This window comes from Callorhinus ursinus, unplaced genomic scaffold (assembly GCF_003265705.2).
Source record: "Callorhinus ursinus isolate GAN/ISIS: 27379988/994484 unplaced genomic scaffold, GSC_fseal_2.0 scaffold15, whole genome shotgun sequence".
Taxonomy (NCBI): Eukaryota; Metazoa; Chordata; class Mammalia; order Carnivora; family Otariidae; genus Callorhinus; species Callorhinus ursinus.
This window is the reverse complement of record NW_027397077.1, coordinates 39,955,459-39,976,708: the sequence shown is the minus strand read 5'-3', so window position 1 is coordinate 39,976,708 and position 21,250 is coordinate 39,955,459. Positions and strand designations below refer to the sequence as shown.

The 21,250-nt window shown below is 52.1% G+C and overlaps 1 protein-coding gene across 1 annotated transcript in view; it reads left to right on the top strand.

Moving 5' to 3' along the window:
* Positions 1 to 21,250, top strand: part of ATP2B2 (ATPase plasma membrane Ca2+ transporting 2) — a 170,981-nt gene that overhangs the window by 81,128 nt on the left and 68,603 nt on the right. Inside the window, exons 3-5 of the mRNA XM_073901649.1 lie at positions 11,715 to 11,912; positions 17,815 to 18,072; positions 19,062 to 19,187. Of these exons, the coding sequence (XP_073757750.1) occupies positions 11,715 to 11,912; positions 17,815 to 18,072; positions 19,062 to 19,187 (582 nt within the window). The remainder of the gene's footprint in view (positions 1 to 11,714; positions 11,913 to 17,814; positions 18,073 to 19,061; positions 19,188 to 21,250) is intronic.

Genomic DNA, 21,250 nt, shown 5'->3' with positions numbered 1-21,250 from the left:
TGCATATTTAACTGGGTGTCCTGTATTTTATCTGGCAACCCCACTCGGGGTTCATAGCTTCACCCACCTCCCAACCAGATCCCCACCACCCACTCCCACACTACCACCCCCTTCCCCACTGCCCTGCCCGGATGGAGATTCTGGAGCCATGAGCTGAGAGGTGTTACAGGTTTAAGAATTCCTACAGTGGAGAAGGGGAGTGGAAACATGGCCTGATGGGGAAAAGACAGCTGCTGAATTTAAGTCAGTGGAAAAGTTTATGTCCGCATGCATGTCAAGGAGGTTAGAGGGACACAGTGTCTGGGCTGCTCACAAGTACCAGTGCCCTTCCGTGTCATGTCCACGTGTGTGCACACAAGCTAGTGGACATCATATCCACGTGTTCTGGAGAAAGTGGCCAATGCTGTGGCCATGCACGTTCACACCGCATCTGTGTGCCTCTGTGTGGCTAGATGCCAGCTCTGCGTGTGAGCCCATGAACTGGTAGACCACCCATAATCATTAGAGACCCTGTACCCGGAGAAAACCCCACCCGGAGCCATGACGTATCAGAGAGACAGCCCTCACCCTGCACCCGTCCATCAGGAACCCAGGCATCATACACACGCCTGCCATGCACACTGGAAAATAGCCATCAGATCCGTTCTAAGCTTACAGCGGCTGCCCAGACAGAAGCAGATGCACACCATGGGGCTGCCCGCGGCACGGGCTGTTGTTCTGCAGAGGGGTTGTTGAGACCAGGTTTGTTAAGTGGTTCTTACAGGTGGCATGTGGTCGCTCGTGTGTGCAGGGGCCTCTGGACAGCCTCAGCACCCACATCCCCACGTCAGGGCCCCGGAGAGGCAGGAGAGGGAGGGAAGTTTCCAAAAGGCCTACTATGCCAGGCACGAACAGCCTCCTCTAGGGGGTGCTGGAATCAGAATCTAGAAGACAGTGGCAGCAAAGGGTGGGTCTCAGTCGGCCTTGGACCTCAGGGCCAAAACCTGGCACAGGAGGGATGTCCAGTAAGTGTGTTAGTAAATGACCTGGTGACAAATGCTTTCAGGGAAGGACAAGAAGGATGGATTGCTCTTGCTGGGTAGATCAAGGAAGGCTTTCAAGAGGTGGTAGTAAACTTTCATCTGGGTCTCGGAAGACTAAATAGCTCAACAGAGGGGAGGGGTGGGCCTTCTGGGCTAGGAGCCAAATGAGCCAAGACACAGCAGACAAACACCAGCAAATGCCAGACGTGTTTTGGAGCTTGGCAACAGAGTGGGATAAACACAGCAGGACTGAGAATGAGGTGGAAGGAGTCCTTTGGGACAACCTCAGAGAGGCCACCATGAGCACAGGAGTTGGTCGTGGTCGTGAATGGGGAGTCATGGAAGGTTGTAGAGCAAGGCAGGGAGACCTTCAGCATGAGCTCCTGGTCTGATCTCCTTTTCTGGTCTCCTTTCTCTCCTTGCCTTGTTTCTAGTTTTTCTCCAAGCTCCTTCAGCCACCAGCAGGAGACCGAGCGTCTGGCTATGGCCTCCATGCCCCCCTTGGCTTCAAGTCTGGGTGTCAGCCTCTCAAACCATAGCACTAATTCCTGCCTCTACCACCCCAAGGCAGGTTGTGAGACTGACGTGCATGTGCAGCTTTCAGGGAGAGAGACCACCCCCTGCTGAAGGAAGGGAAAGATAGACAAGGTGACCCAGGCTCTGTGCCCCACCTGCTGTGTGACCTGGACAAGCTGCTGCCCTCTCAGAGCCTCGGCAGAAACCCCCACATGCCAGGGTTGTTAGTGAGGCTCAAGTGCAGCGCCGTGCCTCAAGCCCTAGCTTGCTAGCTACGTCCTCTCCTCCCTCTCCCCCTCTTGACCCCGCCCCAGAGGAGGGCTGTCACAACGCACATGCGTGGGCCCCACTTCCAGAGTAGCTGAGTCAGTAGGTCTGGGTGGGCCTCAGAATTTGCATTTCTCACGTTCCCAAGTGATGTCGAAGCTGCTGGTCTGGGAACCACCAAGTCCTCCCCCGGGCATTCCCAAGGGCCGGGCCACACGCCAGCCCATTTCAGTCAGAATCTCTAGGTTTGGGACTCAGACATTAATATGTTTTTAAAGCTCCCTGGAGGGCGCCTGGGTGGCTCAGTTGGTTAAGCGACTGCCTTCGGCTCAGGTCATGATCCCGGAGTCCCAGGATCAAGTCCCGCATCGGGCTCCCTGCTCAGCAGGGAGTCTGCTTCTCCCTCTGACCCAACCCCCTCTCATGCTCTCGCTCTCTCTCTCTCTCTCTCTCTCTCAAATAAATAAAATCTTAAAAAAAAATTTATTAAATAAAAAAAAAGCTCCCTGGAGCTTTAAAGTTAGGAGCTAGTTAGGAGCTAGTGGCTTGTAGCAACAGTAGCAGGTGCTACTTATCAAGCCTTTACCCCGAGCTAGGCGCCCGTCCAACCAGGCACATTCAGTGCGTTCCCTCCCCGCAGTGACTGTGTGAGGTGGGTGCTAGCCTCATTCCCAAGTTGCATGCCAGGAACTTGCAACTAAGGCCCAGAGAGGGGAGGTTAACTGCCAAGGTCACAGAGCTGGGAAGTAGTCTTGGGCAGGGCTCAAAGTTAGGTCTTTCCTACCATTTCACCATTTTGTCTTGAACATTGGGAATTCCCAGGCATCCCAGCAGGGATGCCTTTGTACGTGGCCTGCTCTCCCTCTCCTCTGACCAGGGGGGAGGCATGTGGACTCCCCCTCCTACGTGAAGCCCCAGGCCATTCACCTGCACAGGGACACATAGCCACACCCTTGAGTGCGCAAGCACCTGCGCCGACGGCCTCTCTCACCTACTGAGTCACACACCTGCCTTCTGGGTGCATCCCCCAGTTTGAACCCTTTCTCTTTTTTAAATGCACATAAGGGCCATGAAGCCACCTTTGGCCTTCCTAGGGAAGCACTCGCAATTTGTTTCATCTGAAATGTCCTAAGCACCCCAGGGCTGACAGGATCAGGCTGGTGTGAGCCAACGACTTATGTTGGCTTAATCAGGTAAAGTCATTGTGGGGCATTTGTTCTGTGTCTACAGCCCACCCCTAACTAGATCAGGCTGGAGCAGGGCAAGTGTGACCCCTGGGCCCTGTGGCAAGGGGCCTGACTCAGTTGCCTTCCCAGCAGAAGGACACTGTGCCTCAGTGTACATACCTGTGTAATGGGGTGATCGCAATTGAGGAAGAAGAACTTCACAGTTCACAAAGCACTGTCAGAGTCTTGGTTCTGTTTGATCCTCAAGCGAAACAGCCTGAGGGCCCCCCAGAGAGGGAGAGTAATCTACTCACGGTTCCACAGCAAGTAAAAATCCATACAAACCAAGTCTCAGGACGTAGGTAGGGGTGTGGCATGGCGGCAGTGGTAGGTCCAGGCACAATGTCACGCAGTAGCAATGCTGACAGAAATATCCAGGAAGCACATTCCAGGCCCAGAGTAACAGCAGTGGTGGTAGCATGGTAGTTAGTGGTAGCGTGGTAGTTAGTAGCAGTGGTTGTAGTTAGTAGTGGTGTGGTAGTTAGTAGCAGTGGTTGTAGTTAGTAGTAGTGGGGTAGTTAGTGGTAGCATGGTAGTTAGTAGCAGTGGGTGATAGTTAGCAGTAGTGTGGTAGTTAGTGGTAGYGTGGTAGTTAGTAGCAGTGGTGGTAGTAGTAGTGTGTTAGTGGTARCATGGTAGTTAGTAGCAGTGGTGGTAGTTAGTAGCAGTGGTKGTAGTTAGTAGTAGTGTGTTAGTGGTAGCATGGTAGTAGCAGTGGTGGTAGTTAGTAGTAGTGTGGTAGTTAGTAGAGTGTGGTAGTTAGTAGCAGTGGTGATAGTAGTAGTGTGGTAGTTAGTAGAGTGTGGTAGTTAGTAGCAGTGGTGATAGTGTGGTAGTTAGTAGTAGCATGGTGGTGGTAGCATGGTAGTAGTAGCATGGTAGTAGTAGTGTGGTAGTAGAGTGTGGTAGTTAGCAGTGGTGGTAGTTAGTAGTAGTGTGGTAGTAGTAGCATGGTAGTTAGTAGCAGTGGTGGTAGTAGCAGTGGTGGTAGTTAGAGTGTGGTAGTTAGTAGAGTGTGGTAGTTAGTGGTAGCATGGTAGTAGCAGTGGTGGTAGTTAGTAGTAGTATGGTAGTTAGTAGAGTGTGGTAGTTAGTAGTAGCATGGTAGTGGTAGCGTAGTTAGTAGTAGTAGTGTGGTAGTTAGTAGTAGTAGTAGTGTGGTAGTTAGTAGCAGGGTGGTAGTTAGCAGTAACAACTGCATCTATGATTTATGAGGGCCAATAAGTGGCAAGCACCAGCATCTGGGGGGGCAATTTGTTTTTGCACCAGCACCGAACAGCAGACGGAAAGTTACTTTTTACTTGAAACCATGTGCTCAGACAGCAGGCAGGTTCCCTCAGCCAGACAATACCCACGCCTCCCCCAGATATCAGCCAAATGCAGTGGGCAGGGTTCATTACGGCTTCTAGCTGGGGTTGAAAAAATTCTCTGGCACCCCTTTGCTGGGAACAGGGATGCTCAGCCTTGTGGGGGTCTCAGAGCAGGGAAGAAGAGGTCAGAGGTTATCTGGATGGCTTGGAACCCTCACCCTGAGCCCCTCCCGATGGCCAGAGGCCCCTACTTTTGACAGAACCCAGCCTGTTGACATGAGGCGCCTTGTTTCAAGGCCCTGCACACAGGAAGAGCAGAGCCCTGCCCCCGATTACCAGGCCCAAAAGTCAGTCATATTTGATATGCCCCATTCCCTCATCTTGCTCCTTCACCCTGCACCTTTACTTACCTCACCACTCCCTTTTTATCCTGATGAATTATGCACGTCCTACCTTAAAAGTAGCTTATAAAAGTTTGTCTTGTACAAAAAGATTTTAGGTGACTGAAGTGAGGAAATTCAGACAAAGGGAAGAAAGTACGACTAAGTTGGTGATTTACACGCACAACACATGCCCCGGAAGAAAAAGCTGCCTCCGGGCAGCTCCAGGAGGTGAACTGCAAATTCACTGCTGAGCTACTAGGCAGGCAAAGCAAAGAGGGCAACAAGATGAGTGCCATGATCCAAAGTCTTCATGAGATAATCCGCGCCTCCTGACCCCAAGACCTGCATGTTGATGACCCCGTGTGGCATCAAATAGATATGTCCTCTTCTGTGGAGACCATCTGCCTCCTCTCTTGAGGGGCACACCAGGGATGCTCCAGTCACATTGACCTTTTCCAAGCCCTTTGGGGTTAATTCTGCCTTTGTCAACCCCTCTTCGCCCACCCAAACACTTTCACCTGATTAACCCCCACTCTTTTTTCTGAGCTCACCCAATTACACGTCCTCCAGGAAACCCTTCCTGGAACAGTGGTCTTCCTCACTGCAGTATCCCCAACATGCAGTGCAATGTTTGGCTTATAGTAGGTGCTCAATAAGTATCTGTTGATTGACTAAATAAGCAAGTGGGTGATTGGATGCACACTATCTAATAGGATCCTAACTACTTCTCTCTCTTGGGAAGGGTTGAATAGGGGTGTTGGGAACTTAGGCCTCTTCAGATAGGAGGATCCAGGGTCTCTGGGGCCCTGGCATCTAGGGACAGGACACCATGGCAGGTAGGCCAGCCTCTGGGTGAGCTCTCCCTTCCCCCCTCCCTAGACATCCATCTGCTTCAGCCCACCTGTGAGAAAGTGCTGCCCTCCAAGGAAGCCAGGACCCCTCCCTGCACTTTCTCTTGCTGGCCCCCAGGGCTGTGCTCTGGGTCTGGACAATACCAAGGCTCCCTCTACTCCTAAAAGAACTTCAGCTGGTGCTCACTGTCCCCCTGAGCATTCCTTAACAGGAAACAGGTCCCCAGAGCCACCATGAGGCCAGTGCTTGGGTCCGAGAACTCTCAGTCACAACTTCCAGCTCCCTGAGGTCTATGCACAGATTCTTGCTGGGCCAGACATTGGGATTTTTATGTGGAGTCACCTGAGTTTTTAATGTTTGCGACAAATTATCATTCTGTTAACACCGTGCCCATGTGTACCAACCAAACAAGGCCTCTCTGATGGCCTGAGGCTGCCATTTGCGACACTCAGGGCTGGATCCAAAAGAGCTAATAAGAGAAAGGTATTCCAAGCAGAGGAATGAGGACTGGCAGGAGTAAAGGCTCAGACGCTGGGGGAAAAAAATCCAGCTGTGTCCAGGACGGTTGGATACAGAGGAAATTTGGGGTGAAGATTCTTCCAATAGCCAACGATAGCAAGTAGCTGTTATAACAAATAATTCCTGTACAACCAAAATTTCCCATGCTCTGCACTTGGCTTTCTCCTCTTACATGATGAATAGCACACACAAATTCCAATTCTGGTAGAAGAATTTGCACAAGTGCTGGAGGTTTTTTACCATGAAGGCACAACTACTGTGTACCTGTACAATTTACAGAGAACTTTTGCACACATTCCTCTGTGTATGGCTCACCACCGTCTAGGGGTTATTTTGCTCCCATTTTATTGATGAGGAAACAGAGTCTCCTAGGGATGAAATAACTGGCCCGGTTCATCCACAAACCTGACTCCTCACTCAGTGCTCTGTCCTCTGCCTCTTGTGCAAAAAGAGATTCACATTGGAAACCCACAACCCCACACAGCTTCTGATATCAATTCCCCAGCACTGTGTTTCTGAATTTTCAAGGCCTTGGGGGCTTTGTCTGGTGATATTTGACACAGAATGTTAATTTTTAATATGCTAAATGGCGAGATGCTCTTTAATCTAAATTGAATCTCCAACACCATTCATCTCTCACATCACCTTCTGTTGTTTCTGCTTCCCAAAATAGGCATGTTAATTTTCAGCCAAAAGATAGGGAGACTACATGATTCCACTCCTGGGAGGGGTGTGATAGGTGGATTGGACAGTGGGATACCCTACCTGTAGGTCTCCAGAACCAGTATCTTTGGATACAAGGTATCAGAGCCACCAGCCTTCAGGCTAATCCTTCATGTCACATGTGGGGAAACTGAGGCCTAGAGAGGATAAGTGGTTCATCTGCACTCATATGGCCCGTCCGCTGTTCCTGCCCTCACCTTGACCATCTCCTCCCCCATTTTACTGAAATCCCACCTGTTTGAAGTCTTCCTCCTCTGGGAGCTCATGATTATCACCCACACCATCTAAAACTGGTGATAATAATGCAATATCCTCACCCAGTGCCAGACACAGCACTGGGCACCTCTACACAAGCCATCCTGCCAAAGCCTCACCCAACCCCTTGAAGTAGGCCCTGCTGTTCCTTGCCATTTGCAGATGGGAGAACTGAGGCACTGAGAGTCAAAGTCTCTTGCCCAAAGTCACTCAGAGCCAGGATTTGGACCCATGACATCTGCATTCAAACCCCACTGGAGTTCTTGGGGCTCAGTGTCCCCAGCTCCAGCTCGGCCCAGCTTCCCCTGAGAGGAAGAGGGTGAACAAGACGTCACGGCCACCATCTGTCACCTCGATCACCCCATGTGAACCCAACATCCGAGGTTCCCATCTCGAGTTTATACACTGGGGTGTTAGCTGTGGGGAAATTGCCTACCAGTTTCTAAGTGAGACTGGCCCTACAGAACACACAAATATTTTCATTCTGTGAGCCGTTATTTCTGAAAAACAGAGGGGATCTCAGAACCTGTGGGGAGCAGGGCAGAGCATGGTGCTGGGGAGGGGGAGCCCCAGGAAAGAGGAGGAAGAGACAGAGAGGCTGTTCTACTCTGACCCCTCCCCACTCCTCCCTGTTCTCCAGCCCATATCTTTGAGGGTCTTACACCAGCAACCCCAGGGCTGAGTCTAGCTCAGAGCTCTGTTGTATTTGGCCCTGGACTATTTCTAATGGGGAGATTTTACATCAAATTCCAGGTGTCCAGCTTCTTTCAGAAGACTGGCAGATCTGCCACACTGGGTCCGCATTCTCCCACAGGAGCTAAGGACTAGCTGCCCCCTTTAGAGGAGCTGAGATTCTTCACTTTGCCCCAGTCATCACTATTCCCTGTTGCCTCCCACCCACCTACTTCATGCATTCCCAAAAGCTGGTCGGTCCCCCAGCTATGCAGATTTGCAACCCCTGCCCTATGCTCTGTCCCGGGACCCAGGATCTCAATCCCAAGATGACAGAACCCCTGAACCATGACCAAACTCCCAGAACTGAAGAACACCCACATTTTAACTGGTCACCCTGTAGACTCCAGAACATTTGAATCACAGACCTTCAGAAGACTCACCTCTCTCTGAATCGATCAAGATGGGCCCAGGAGATAGGCTGGCCCCAGCCTTGCTGAGCTTCTTCTAAATGAAGCCGTTGTTTACCAAACTTATAAAGACCCCCAGATATGAACAGACCACAGCAGGACCACTTCAGGACCTGTAGACCTTAGAACACCCTGGGATCCTCAGGTCCCACCCATCCTATTGAACTCCCCTATTATCAATATGGGGAAACTGAGGCTCAGAGAAAGGAACTGACTAGTCAAAGCCCAGCAAACTGCCATAACAGGCCAGTGGTGACTGGTCACAGCCCCTTTCTTCAGAGGCCCACCATTCTCCCCAGTTCTCCCTTCTTCCGTTTATCAAAACCCACTCCCAGGAAAAAGCCTAAAACTCATTCACACCATGGTGGCCAGAACTGATGATGGCTTCCCTCTTCCAGGGACTCTAAAGGAATTGGAGCTTTTATTTAAAGGAATGAGGCCCAAGTGGAATAATTTCAAACGCTGACTCTGGGTAGAACTGAACAAGGCAGGAAGACAAGGAACCTTCCCAAAGTTCTTAGAGTCGCACTGTATCATGCCTGCTTGCTCTCCAGAAGGCCACCCCAGCATAGAGGCAACATTGCCATGTGCTTAGGACAGGGCTGACTTGAGTTCTCAGGGCCCAGAAGCTACTCCAACATAGCAGACTGGTCTCATGACAGCCTCAGTTTTCCCATCTATAAAATGGGCATAACCTAGCTCTGGGATCCCTCATCCTTACTGCACAGGCAGGACATTGGATCTCCAGAGTTTACCTGTACTGCTAGGCTGGTGTGGGGTCTCCCCTGGAACAAGCCCCCCCCCCAGGCTTTCTCACAGGGTCTCAGCCAGGCTGGCTCTTGGATGCTCCCAACGGGGTCTTACTGTTAGCATCAGAGGAGGTTCAGTGCCTAGAGTCCAGACAGGGGACATGCCTGCCTCACTGGACCCCTGACCGTAGGCTATTGGACTCCCAGGACCACTGAACTCTCATGTCCATGAGCTTCTGGGCTGTTCCCTTCACATTACTCTCCCCATCACGCAGCACCCAGCACCAGGCTGGGCCCACCATGGAGGCCTGAGAAACACAGTTTGAATGAATGGATGGATGGCTGAGCTAATGAATGACTGTTAGAACTTTAGGACTATATGATATTAAACCACCAGACCCTCGGGGCACCCGGGTGGCTCAGTCGTTAAGCATCTGCCTTCGGCTTGGGTCATGATCCCAGGGTCCTGGGATTGAGCCCCAGCATCGGGCTCCCTACTCAGCAGGGGGTCTACATCTCCCTCTGCCCTTCCCCCTGCTCATGTTCTCTCTCTCTCTCTAATAAATAAATAAAAATAAAATGGTTTTTTTTTTTTTGTTCTGGGGATCCCTGCGGATTTGCCCTTCTCTGGAATAGACTGAGGCTAGAAGTCTGTTGGGGGTGTGCCTCCCCCCCAACCCCTCCACGCCCACTCTCCAGCTATCCTCATTAAGCCACAGGTGAGCTGGGGTTAGGCTGGGGTCAGGGACAGGACTGACATTGCCCACCCGTGGGGGCGCATTTGTGCTGAGTTTCTTGTGATGACACCCCATGTCAGGCTCAGAACACTTGGGCATGTCACCTGCATTCAGTGGGTAAGAGGATTCTAAGGTGGTTGGTGGCTTTAGCGCCAGGACCCGAGGGACAGGAAGCAGACCAGTCTTTGCCCCCAAGGCACCACGGCCCAGGTGGGACACAGATCCAGTGACCAGGTCAGCCCTGCTGCTGAAGGCCACCTAGGGGTGAGGGCAGGGAGCTGATGTCCGCTTGGGGCGGAGGACAGTGCTTGTCGGCAGAGGCACCCTAGAAGATGGAAGGCATGCCTCTTTGTGGCTCTCTGAACAGCATAAGCAAGGCAGGAAGGGTGCCAGGGCACTTGTGGAAAAAGTAAGGGTGACACCAGTGTCTTGGGGTGATACAGGGTAGCATCAAAGGAGGGAGAGAAGTAAGGAGAAGTGCTGGCCTCTGGAGGGGCCCAGTAGACAGTGAGGCTGGCCTCTCTCTGTCACACACCCGAATCCCACCATGATGGGTTGATCTTTCAGGCTCCTCTTCTAGGGCACAAAGGCACCCAGGGTGATTGGCCAAGCTTTTGGTTATTCACATCTTGGCGCCAATGAGTGTGGGAGAGTACTTACAGACAGGCAAATGGAGCTGGGTGGAGGGCAAGGGAAGGCTGCCCCTGACCAAATGTGTGGCAGGAGGAACGCACAAGCCAGGCCAGCAGAGGACTGGCCTGGTTTGGCCAGGGGTGGGCCACGTAGTGGAAATGCGCTACACACATGGCTTGGGGGTCAGATCAAGAGGCCGGAGCGCCAGGCTGGGAAACGTGGACTTTATTCTGGAGGTGGTGAGGAGCCTCCAAAAGTCGCTGAGCAGGGAGTGAGGATCGGATTGGTGAGGCAGGGAGAATTATCTGGAAGTGAAGAAACAGGGGGCTGGAAGCAACGATTGAGCATCTGCCACCCCCCAGGCACCACTTGAGCATGTCACATGTGTCCCCTGGAGGCCAGGTCCCCCAGGAGGGCGATCTGCCTGTCTCTCTCACTGCTCTATCCCAGTGTCTGAACAGTGCTGGGCATATAGTAGGTGCTCAACAAACACCAACCTCATGGATTATCTCATGAGATGCTCACGACCCCTAGCTGCAGTCACCATCCCCATCGCAGAGGAGGACACTGAGGCTCAGAGAGCTGGAGGCACAGGCTGGGTTTCGAACCAGGCAGAGGTTTCCGAGTCTGTGCTCAACGGGCAGGGCAGGAGGAAATGCAGAGCAGGAGCAAGGATGCGGTGCAAGGTGGGCCTGGTGGTGTGTATTTGCTTCCTGTGGCCGCCGTAACAAGTGACCACAAACTGGGTGGCTTTGAGCAAGAGCACTTTATTCTCTCATGGTTCCGGAGACCAGGAGTCTGGAAATCAGATGTCGGCAGGGCCGTGCTGCCTTCAAAGGCTCTAGAGGACATTCCCATCCTTGCTTCTTTGGGCTTCTTCGTGGTCTGGCATTGCTTGGCTCATGGCTGCCTCCTACCATCTCTACCTCCATCTTCACATGGCCTGTGCCCTCTGAGTCTGGGTCTTCTCCCTCTGTCTCTTAAAAGGACACTTGTCATTAGTTCTAGGGCCCACCTGCATAATCCAGGGCGATCTCATCCCAAGGTCCTTAACTTAATGACATCAGCAAAGACCGTTTTCGTAATGAAGGTCATATTCACATTTTCCAGGGATTAGGATGTGGACATATCATTTGGGGGGGGAGGGGGTGGTCACTATTCACCCCGCCGCATGGTGTCTCTGGCATTTCACAGGAGCCCACTGTGGGCCGGAAGCAAGTGTTGGGCGCCGGGCTCCTGGCTGGTACCTGCAAGTTTCCTGCTTTGTGTTCCCCCCTCTCTGTGCTTTGCCACGGGGCCGGCCCCCTTCGGGACAATTCCCGGGCACCCGAGCACCTCTCCCAGGCCTCCCAGGCCAACCTTTCTGCACTCTGTCCACAGGTTTGCCAGGCACCACTCCAGATCTGGAAAAGAGAAAGCAGATTTTCGGGCAAAACTTTATACCTCCAAAGAAGCCAAAAACCTTCCTGCAGCTGGTGTGGGAGGCACTGCAAGACGTGACGCTGATCATTCTGGAAATCGCAGCCATCATCTCCCTGGGGCTGTCCTTTTACCACCCACCTGGCGAGAGCAACGAAGGTAAGACCCCCCCCCCGCTCCCCACGCTGCAACAAGCTGCCCGGCCACACCTCAGGGCACCCGGGTGAGGGAACCGAGGCCCAGGGGGCAGGGCCTCAAGCCACAGCCCCCGGCCCCCAGTTTTCCCATGTGTGAGACGCAAGGATTGCACCAACAGTGGGAATAACTACAGTAAGCACTTATTGAGCACTTACAGTGTGTCGAGCTCTGGGCTGAGATGTCATCCTCCTAAAACCCCATGAGGTAAGGGCCATGATTATGCCCATTTTAAAGATGAGAAAAACAAGGTACAGAGAAGCGCGTTAACTTGCTCAAGGTCACTGAGTGGATGCTGTATCTGCTCCCGCCATGGGTGTGGCTGCCCCAGGCTTCCTCCACCCAGGCTCCTTCTTGGATTGCATCCTTTGCAGGTTGCATGAGAAGGACTCAGTATCCATCTGCCCCTCCTCTTTCACGGTCCCATCCCAGGGTTGGTTCAGTATCATGCACACACTCGTGTGGGGCTGATGCTGAGTATGTTTTCCCATGTGAGGAGTTCCGGTCTTGAGAGGGCCTCCCAAAATATGTCCCTGCATTCTGAATGGAGACACTGCTCTGTGGACCGAGGAAGCAGTGTCGTATTCATCCAGAGAGGGCTCTGCAGCAGACCCACACTTCTCGAAGTCAGAACTTAGGACTCCTAATGGAAAACCTCAACTTTCCCTCATCCTTTTATTCCAGAAACTGAGCACCTGCTAAGGGCTAGGGCTTTATCAACTCAATGACTCTTTCTTTTACGGTGGCAAAGTCTTTCAAACCTATGTCACGCGAGAGAGAGAGAGAGACAAAGAGAGACATACTATGGGATAAATGGGATCATACAAGATATATTGTTTTGTTAGATTTTTATAACGTGATTGTCATTAGTAGGACATTATAAACACTTGTTATTAATTAGGATTCAGCATTTTCCTAATGAATGCACTACATAAAGAGATAATCCTACTATGTTCATTACTTCAGGCAAGCAAATAAAAAGTGAATAGCTTAGAAGAAATAACCATCATGGGCCTCATTTCCCCAGACGAGGAGGTGGTCTCTGAAATTCCTTGAACATCTGTCCCCTCACCCTCTCCCAAGCCTGAGCTGCCCAAGAAATGAGATAAACAAGTCTATTAGGCCAACTACCTCAATTTTATAAGTAGTATTACTAAGTTGCTTTTTATCCTGCATAACCTCTTTCCAGAGAGGGTTTAAAGACACAAGAAGGACACATCTCACAAGATGAAGTCAAATAGGAAGTCAGACAGGAAAAAAATGGAAGCAAATGAAACAACTATACTCGCTACTATGATTGAGATTTAAATTTGACTGTGAGCTTCCTGGCAGCCAAGGCAGAAAGGGAATTGGATGACTTGCATAGCTCAAGCTATCCACAAGGAGGGAAAATGGTTCTTAGGAAGATAGCATGCCCCCTGACAGTGAATTCTGGGATGAACTTTCACTTAGGACATTATGAGAGCTGCATATTGGGAAGCAGTCTTTGCAGGAATTTCATAGAAAATGTAGAAGAAGATTATGCATGGCTATTTGAAAAAGCCTTGAACTAAGCTAAGGGTGCAACACACAAGCATAATAATAACGATAATTCTTCTTACAATTTTTATAGCCACCGCTAGTTGGGAGCGTTTACAGTAGAGACTCGTCTGATCTTCCCAACAACCCTGTGGGTAGGTGCTGTTATCATCCAGGAGCCAAGGCCCTGAGACAGTAAATGACTTGCTAGGTCACACTCTAGGAAGCAGCAGAACCATGACTCAGACCCAGACATTCTGGCTTCTGAGCCCACACTCCTATCCTTCGGCTGCATTTCCTCCAGAAGGGATGGGACTGAGTCAATGCCACCGGGTAAGTGGCTTCCTGTGACCCAGTTTAGTGCAAGACTAGAAGTCAGAGGGCAGATGGTAGAGGGGGTGCAGTGGGAGCACGGACCGAGCTCCTAGTGTGGGCCAGGAGGAGCCTCCCCACAGACAGGCCTCCAAACAGATGGCTACAACCTCTTCCATTCTAGAGAGGTGAAAACCAAGGCCCGGAAGGGGGAGGGACTTGCCCAAGGTCACACAGCTTGTTAGGCAGTAGGGCTGGATTTTAAACCCAAGTCTTCTGGTGCTTTCCACTGCCCTTCCCTGCTTCTAGCTGAGACACTAGCTCAGGCCAGGATCCGGGCAGCTGAGGGCAGCTGTACATATTCCAGCCCCACGGAGTGGAGTTCCTGCTCTCTGTGGTTATATGTACCCCCCAGTGCCCAGCCCCGGCCTGAGCTCTGAGTTCTGGACCTTCCATGCTGCCAGGACCACCGCTCTGCCAAGTCAGACTCAAGCTTCCTCAGTCATATCCAGAATGACGATAGTGATGGACTTAACAGGCTGTAGAACCTTACCACGCCCGCAGCCCTCTCCTGTTTGCTTTCGTGGCTCAGAGACCTCCAGATGCTTCTCAGAGGTCATACAGCATGTTCGTGGCACGCTAGGATTAGCACACTCGGTACTCCCAACTCCCTGCCCATGACAGGTCCCCTAGTGTCAGAGTGCCAGCCAAGTGACAGGCACATAGTAGGAGCTTGGAAGACGTTTGTGTCTCTTCCAGTTTTGAGGACCCTTCTTTGATGCCAGGCCCCAGTCACCATCTAGAAAGCAGCTTCCGCATTTTACTGATGGACAAGTAGAGATAGGCCCACAGAGGCCCAGCAGGTTCCCTGAGGTCAGACAGACAAAAGCCAAACCCTACAAACCCCCAGGTCCAGAGAGATAGCAGCTGCAGGCTCCCCAGTCCCTGTAACCACAATCTTCAGAACCTGTCCCTGCCCTGGTCTGAAAGGCCCCCCAGAGGAGACCTCAGCGGGGCCTGCTCAGAGCCCCCTTCCTTCCCCTTCCTTATCTCTTCTCCCCAACTGCACCAGGGGCAGAGGAGGTGTTCCCAGGGTCCAGCAGGTCCTGGCAGCTGAAGGCCTAAGCCAGCAATCCACAGCCCCACTTTCTGGCCATCCCAAGGTGCTATGTGACCATCAGGCAGTCGTCAGAAGGAAGTAAAAACTAATGGGCTTTTGCCGGCAGGGTGCCCTCAAGGACCCAAAGGGCTCTTTGGTATTGAATAGGCACAAGCAACAGGCAGGGTTGGGGATCAGGGGAACAGAGTGAATCCTGCTCAGCCACCATGCCCTTGGCTTCCAGAAGCCAGTCCAAGGAGAGTAGCTCATGAAAATGGAGAGAAGACCCACATTTATCGTGTATCCAATATATGCCAGGCCCTTACTGGGCTCTGGGCTCACAAAGTCATCCCACGTTACAGCTGTCCAAACTGAGACTCACAGAAGCCAAGTCACTTATCCACGGTCACACAGCAGAGCCTGGATTTGAAGTCAGGTCTTTACAGTTCTGGACTCCAAACGTGTTCCATGGTCCTGGGCTATCTCTAAGTGTCCTAAATGCTCCAGCAACTGCTGTAATCAGTAATGGGTTGGTGGGGGGTGGGGGCATCAATGAAGCATGCAACAGTCTTGGCATTTACAAAACATGTAGCAGAGGCAGAGAGTAACAAAAGTCCCATAAAGCAAAGCGCTGGGGCTCTGCATCTCAAGTCACTCCCCTAAAGCCCAAAAGAGCACATTTCCGTGGCCTGGGTGTCTGTTTAGCAAGGTTCACCTGAGTTTCCCAGTCTCTGGGGCTTCCACTGGTATCATTTGTGATGAAGGAAGAGCACCCTGGTTCCCCTCCCCCAGTCATCACATGGTGCTGACCTCCAGCTGGATGCCCAAGGCTCCCTTCCAGGCTAGCTGTGGAGCTCGAATGTATTTATGCACCCTATACACCGGGCAACAAAAAACAGCAGCTTTCACTCTGTGTGCTCAGCGAGGTGAGTGCCTTACGTAAATGCGCTCCCTCCGTTATCTCATCCACCAACGAGGGAGTGCCTGTCCTCACCCCATTTTGCAGATGAGGAAACTGAGGCACAGTGGGTAAGTAGCTAGGTCATAGGCGTGCGGCAGTGAAGTAGCACAGCTGGGATTCAAACCCAAGGCTGGCCTGGTGTCAGTTAGCATTAGCACAACGATGATGATCGTTAGCACTAAAGGCTGGTCCAGCTAAACAACTTAAAATTATGGAAACGTCTGGAATTCCAAAAGAATGACAGAGTGGCACCAAGGACCTGGTGCAATGAAGTGGTTGTTTACTAGCCTGCAAGGAGTGACTGGTTCAGTGAAAGCCATGGAATTTTTCAGGGACACATACTTCTGGGCCACATAGTTATGGACCGTCCCAAGCTTAGGCCCACCAGCTAGCCTTGACCTCCACTCCTCCAAGAGCTGGAAAACATTCCCTGACACCACTTGGCCTTTTTGTCATGTTGCTTTTGACCCCTGGCTTCCCAGAAGCTCCTGCGGGGGTCTCCCAAAACTGTTCTCTCTTCCTTGGGACTGAATTGGACTTCCCGACAGTCAGCCATGGGCCTTTGGCAATGTGAGGCCAGCACATGGCAGAGGAGGCCACTGGGCTCAGGGACAGTGGGCAGGCCACGTCCAGTGTCAGATTCCAGGCCTGGATTCAAACTCCAAATCTGCTGTGTGACCCCAAGTGAGTAGCCACCCCTCTGTGAACCACTTCTCTTGGCCAGCTTGAGAATTAAAATGACTCCCTGATGTAAGTGATTTGTAAATGATCCCATCCCCTGCCCAGCCGCCTTGAAAGGGAACCTCTCTGAGTTTTCCAGGGATGGAAAGTCAGATGCTGCTCAGGGTCACTTTCCATGGAGAAGGCTGTTCACCACCTTCTGGTGCTAAAAAGGGCCTGGGCTAGTCCTGGCTGCAGCACCCACCTTGGCTGTCCCCTCCCTTTCCTGAGCCTCAGTTTCCTCATCTGTAAGTGGAGGTAATGAATCTCCCCCCCCCCCCGGATCCTTGTGGGGATGCAGGAGACAGGGTGCATGGAGGAGTTTGGAGAGACCCTAGGACTCAGCACCCCATGGACAGGACCTGAGGCTTTTGTATCAGATGTGTCTGCTCTTTTCTTCTTCCATTCACAAGGTGGGCCTGGCAGGCCTCAAGCAGCCTGGGGAACCAGAGTGGGAGGCTCAACAGTGCAAGGGTGTGGGAGGCAGGGTCGCTATAGGACAGATAAGCAGCCCACAGCCTGGAGTGTGGGTGTCCTCGCTGTGCGTGGGGGGGGTTGCTTCATAAATGCCATGCCCTGAGCTCTGGCTGGGGCATTCACAGTCTTCTCCTGGAACCAGGAAGGAGATCTCAGTGACTCCCATTTTGCAAAGGTGGACACTGCGGCTCAGGGAGGACAGTGAGTTACCCAGGATTGTACAGGGGCAGTGGCAGGATTAGAACCAGCCTGTGGGACATCAGGCCTGGCACTGTGGTTCCTGCCCCCACCCTCCATCCCCCTGGACCTTCTGTCTGGAGACCTGTCTCACAGTTGCTGGAAGCGTGAAAGGAAAGCACATCAGCAAAACTGCCCTCTAGACCCTAAGGCACTTGCAGTACTGATTGCCTTCATTCTGTTACATCCTCACTTCTCTTTTCTCATGAATCAGGCCTCTCGCCCATGTTGGGAGCCACCATGGACCTCACCTCATTGAAGTTCAACCCTCCCAATAGGTCCCCCAGACAAAGAATATTCAGCCCTTTTTACAGAGGTGAAAACTGAGGCTCAAAAGATGAAATCATTTGCCCAAGATCTCACACCTAGAACAAAGGCAGGAAACCGGAGGGCTTACCACCCAGATGCATTGAATAAATTGGATCATGCTCATCTGATTATTGACATTTTTTTACTCGGCAGAGCAGGGATTTAAATCCAGACCTGTATGCTCCTCCTGCCTGGCTGACCCCACCCTGCCTGCTTCCTTCTGCTCTCTGCAGGATGTGCGACGGCCCAGGGTGGGGCAGAGGATGAAGGGGAGGCAGAGGCCGGCTGGATTGAGGGGGCGGCCATCCTCCTCTCGGTCATTTGTGTGGTCCTGGTCACAGCCTTCAATGACTGGAGCAAGGAGAAGCAGTTCCGGGGCCTGCAGAGCCGCATCGAGCAGGAGCAGAAGTTCACCGTGGTTCGGGCTGGCCAGGTGGTCCAGATCCCTGTGGCCGAGATTGTTGTTGGGGACATAGCCCAGGTCAAATATGGTGAGTGTCCCAGCCACAGGGCTGGGTGCTAGAGCTAGAGTCTGGGCAGAGGTGGGACAGGACAGGCAGACCCAGAGAGGCTGGCGCAGGGAAGGGGGCCGGTCCCTGAAGGCTAATCCTGAGCCAGGATGTCTTCTGAGATTCTTTGGGAAGTAGAAGGCTACTTCCTAGAGGAGGTAGGATTCCAGAATCCATTTAAAGTCAGAAATGGCAAATACAGGACACATGTGCTACCATCTCACAACCTGCACCTGTAGCAGACATTACTAATCAATCACAGCTCAGAGCCTAGAGACAGAAGTCTTCTCAACACAATACTGCAAGGACTGCTAACACTCAGAATGCGTTTATGAGGTGAAATCCATTTCCTGCATCTGATTGGGCTATTGATGGATGGTTGTCAGGCGGTGTCGAAGGGAGTGGATGTGGGTGAGCAAACATTCTAGGCCTGTGATGCTGCCATGGAGGAAGTGGTCAGGGTGTAGGCAAGGTATGTCCTGGGTAAGCAGAGGCAGAAGATGGGGGAGAGATTGCGGTGCCCTCTTCACGCTGCCTTAGGGAGCTTGGTTTCCTCTGATAATGTGCCTGTCTTCGGGTCCCCTCAGCAGTCAGGACAGACTCATCCCTTCCAAAATGATTTCCCAAACCATAGGTGAGACCAGAGAAGCATGAATCATTGAGAAAACTGGACCCCAAATCCACAGCAGGCCAAGAGAAGCACTTTATAAACAGAAGTACATGCCCACTCAAGCTAGGATTGTTCTTGGGCCCAGCCTCAGTCCTCCAGGCCTTGTGCCATTCCCCTTGGCTCCAGGCTTCAGCTGCCTATTGCCTGTGATGGGCACCATCTTAGTTCCCACACCCTGGGAGCTCGAGAAAGCAGGTGCCCAATGGTGAGCTTGACCTTGCAATCACACCTTTAAGGGAATGTTCCAAGACCCTCCAGCCACCTGACACCCTGCTGACTCTGTTGCCCTTCTTCCTACCAGGTGACCTCCTCCCTGCCGATGGCCTCTTCATCCAGGGCAATGACCTCAAGATTGATGAAAGCTCCCTGACGGGGGAATCTGACCAGGTGCGCAAGTCCGTGGACAAGGACCCCATGTTGCTATCAGGTGAGATGTGGCCCAATGGTGGGCTCACTCGCATTGCTGGTTCCTGCCTCTGTGCTTCCGGGGTGGAGGGGCACCTGTGTCCCCATCATGAGGCTGGAAATTCTCAGAGACTTTGTTCCTTGGCTCCAGACCCTTTCCCCCAACAAATGTACTTTGAGCCTACTGTGCACTCAGCATTGCGCTGGGCCCTGGGGATAGTACAGTAAATAAAATCGGCAAAGAATCCCTGCCCTCACAGAACTTACTTTCCAGTAAGCCTGTTCTTATCAGGGATAGGAAAGAATCCGTCAGGTGATCATTACTTTAGACACCTGCCATGTGCCAGGCACTGGGGCTGGGTGCTGGCGACACAGCAGGGAGAGAGACTGTTGAGACCACTGCCCGCAGAAGCTTGTGGTGTAGTGAGAAGAGACGGACACTGCGAAGACCCCAGAGGGTGGTAGGTATATGACGGAAATAAAGCAGAACAACGGGAGGCAGGTGGCTGGGGCGGTCAGGGGAGGCCAAGTTTGAGTTGCGTTGTGAATGAGGAGGGAGAGCTGGTTTTGTGGCTTTTGGGGGAAAACATGTACCAGGCAGAGGGAACAAGAAGGACAAAGGCCCTGAAGCAGGAAGATTGTGAGCAAAATGGAGAGGGTGGAGGGCCCAGATGTCAGGTCTCGTGGGCCATGGTCAGGAGTTTGGAAATTTTCTAAGCGCAATGAGGATCATCTGAAATAGTTTTCAGCAGTGAACTGGTCACATTTACATTTTTTAAATCTCCCTCTGACTGCTGCAGGGGAAAGAGAGGAGGCAGAAAGGCCTTGCAGCCCCAGCTGGATGAGACACCCCCCTAACAGAGACACACAAGGGGCCTCCTTGTCCAGCACTGCTCAGCAAACATCCCCTGAACAGCTGTTCTGGGCCAGGCCTTGTGCTGAGCACTGGGCCCATGATGACTCAGAGCCTCCCCCTGGCCTTGAGAGCCCCCAGCCCACAGAGGCTGGGGGGAGCAGACCTGCAAACAGCTAATTCCACAGTAGAGGAGTGAGGAAGAGGTGAGGAAGCCAAGAAAGGAACAGAACTACCCAAAGTGGAATTGAGCGGGGTTTTAAAGGGTGAGGAGAAGCTCACTAGAGGTGTGGAGAAAGGGCCTCTTAACAGAGGCAAATGTGTGCAAAGACACAGAGGCCTGAAGGAATAGGGGATGTCCTTGCAATACAAAGAGAAAGATCCACAGGTCTGCAGGGTAGGATGGTAGAAAGAAATGAGAATCAGCACTGGGGCATTTATTTATCCAAAACTTATTTGACCAACATTTATGAAGCTACTGTGTGATTGGTGGGACAAATAAGGTTCCTGCCATCCTGGAGCTTAGAACCTCGTAAAAAGAAACAGACAATAAAGGAACAAGAATGCAAATATGTAAATTTCAAATATGCAGATGAAGACATTAAACCATTATAATGAAATAGAGACTCTGAGGAAGGGAACAGGAATCGTGTTGGTCGGGGAAGGCCTGTCTGAGGAGGTTGAATTGGAGCTGAAACCAGCACAATGAGAAGAAAGAGCATTCCAGGTGGAGGGACTGCAAGTGCAAAGGCCCTGGGGTCTAAGAGATCATAGAAAGACTTGAATGCCTTCTTGGAACTCAGGGCCTCGTGAGGGTTCTGTAAATGGTCATGGCCCCGTGGCCCTGGTTCTGACCTCTGAGCTGAAGGACTTGGCAGAGAGGCAATCATCCCTGGGAGAAGTGGTCTGGTGGGTTATCTGGATCGGTGGAAGTCAGGTGGAGGCACTGAGCCTAAATGGATGGGTGACAAAGGTTCCAGACAGTTTGGAGAAGGGAGAGGAGGGGTAGGTTCCTTGCAGGAGGCTGAGGAAAGAAAGTGTTCAGAATCACTGACTCAGTGTACCCCAGACCAGCCGAGGAGATGGGCCCAGGGGCAAGGAGACTCTGGAAAAGACTCAGGCGGGGCAGAGATGCGTGGGAAGTCAGCTAGCCATCCCAAGTCAAACCAGATTTTTTGGTCTTTACCTACACTTCTACCTGGAAGCCCAGGTAGATAGTGTGGACCCTGGGC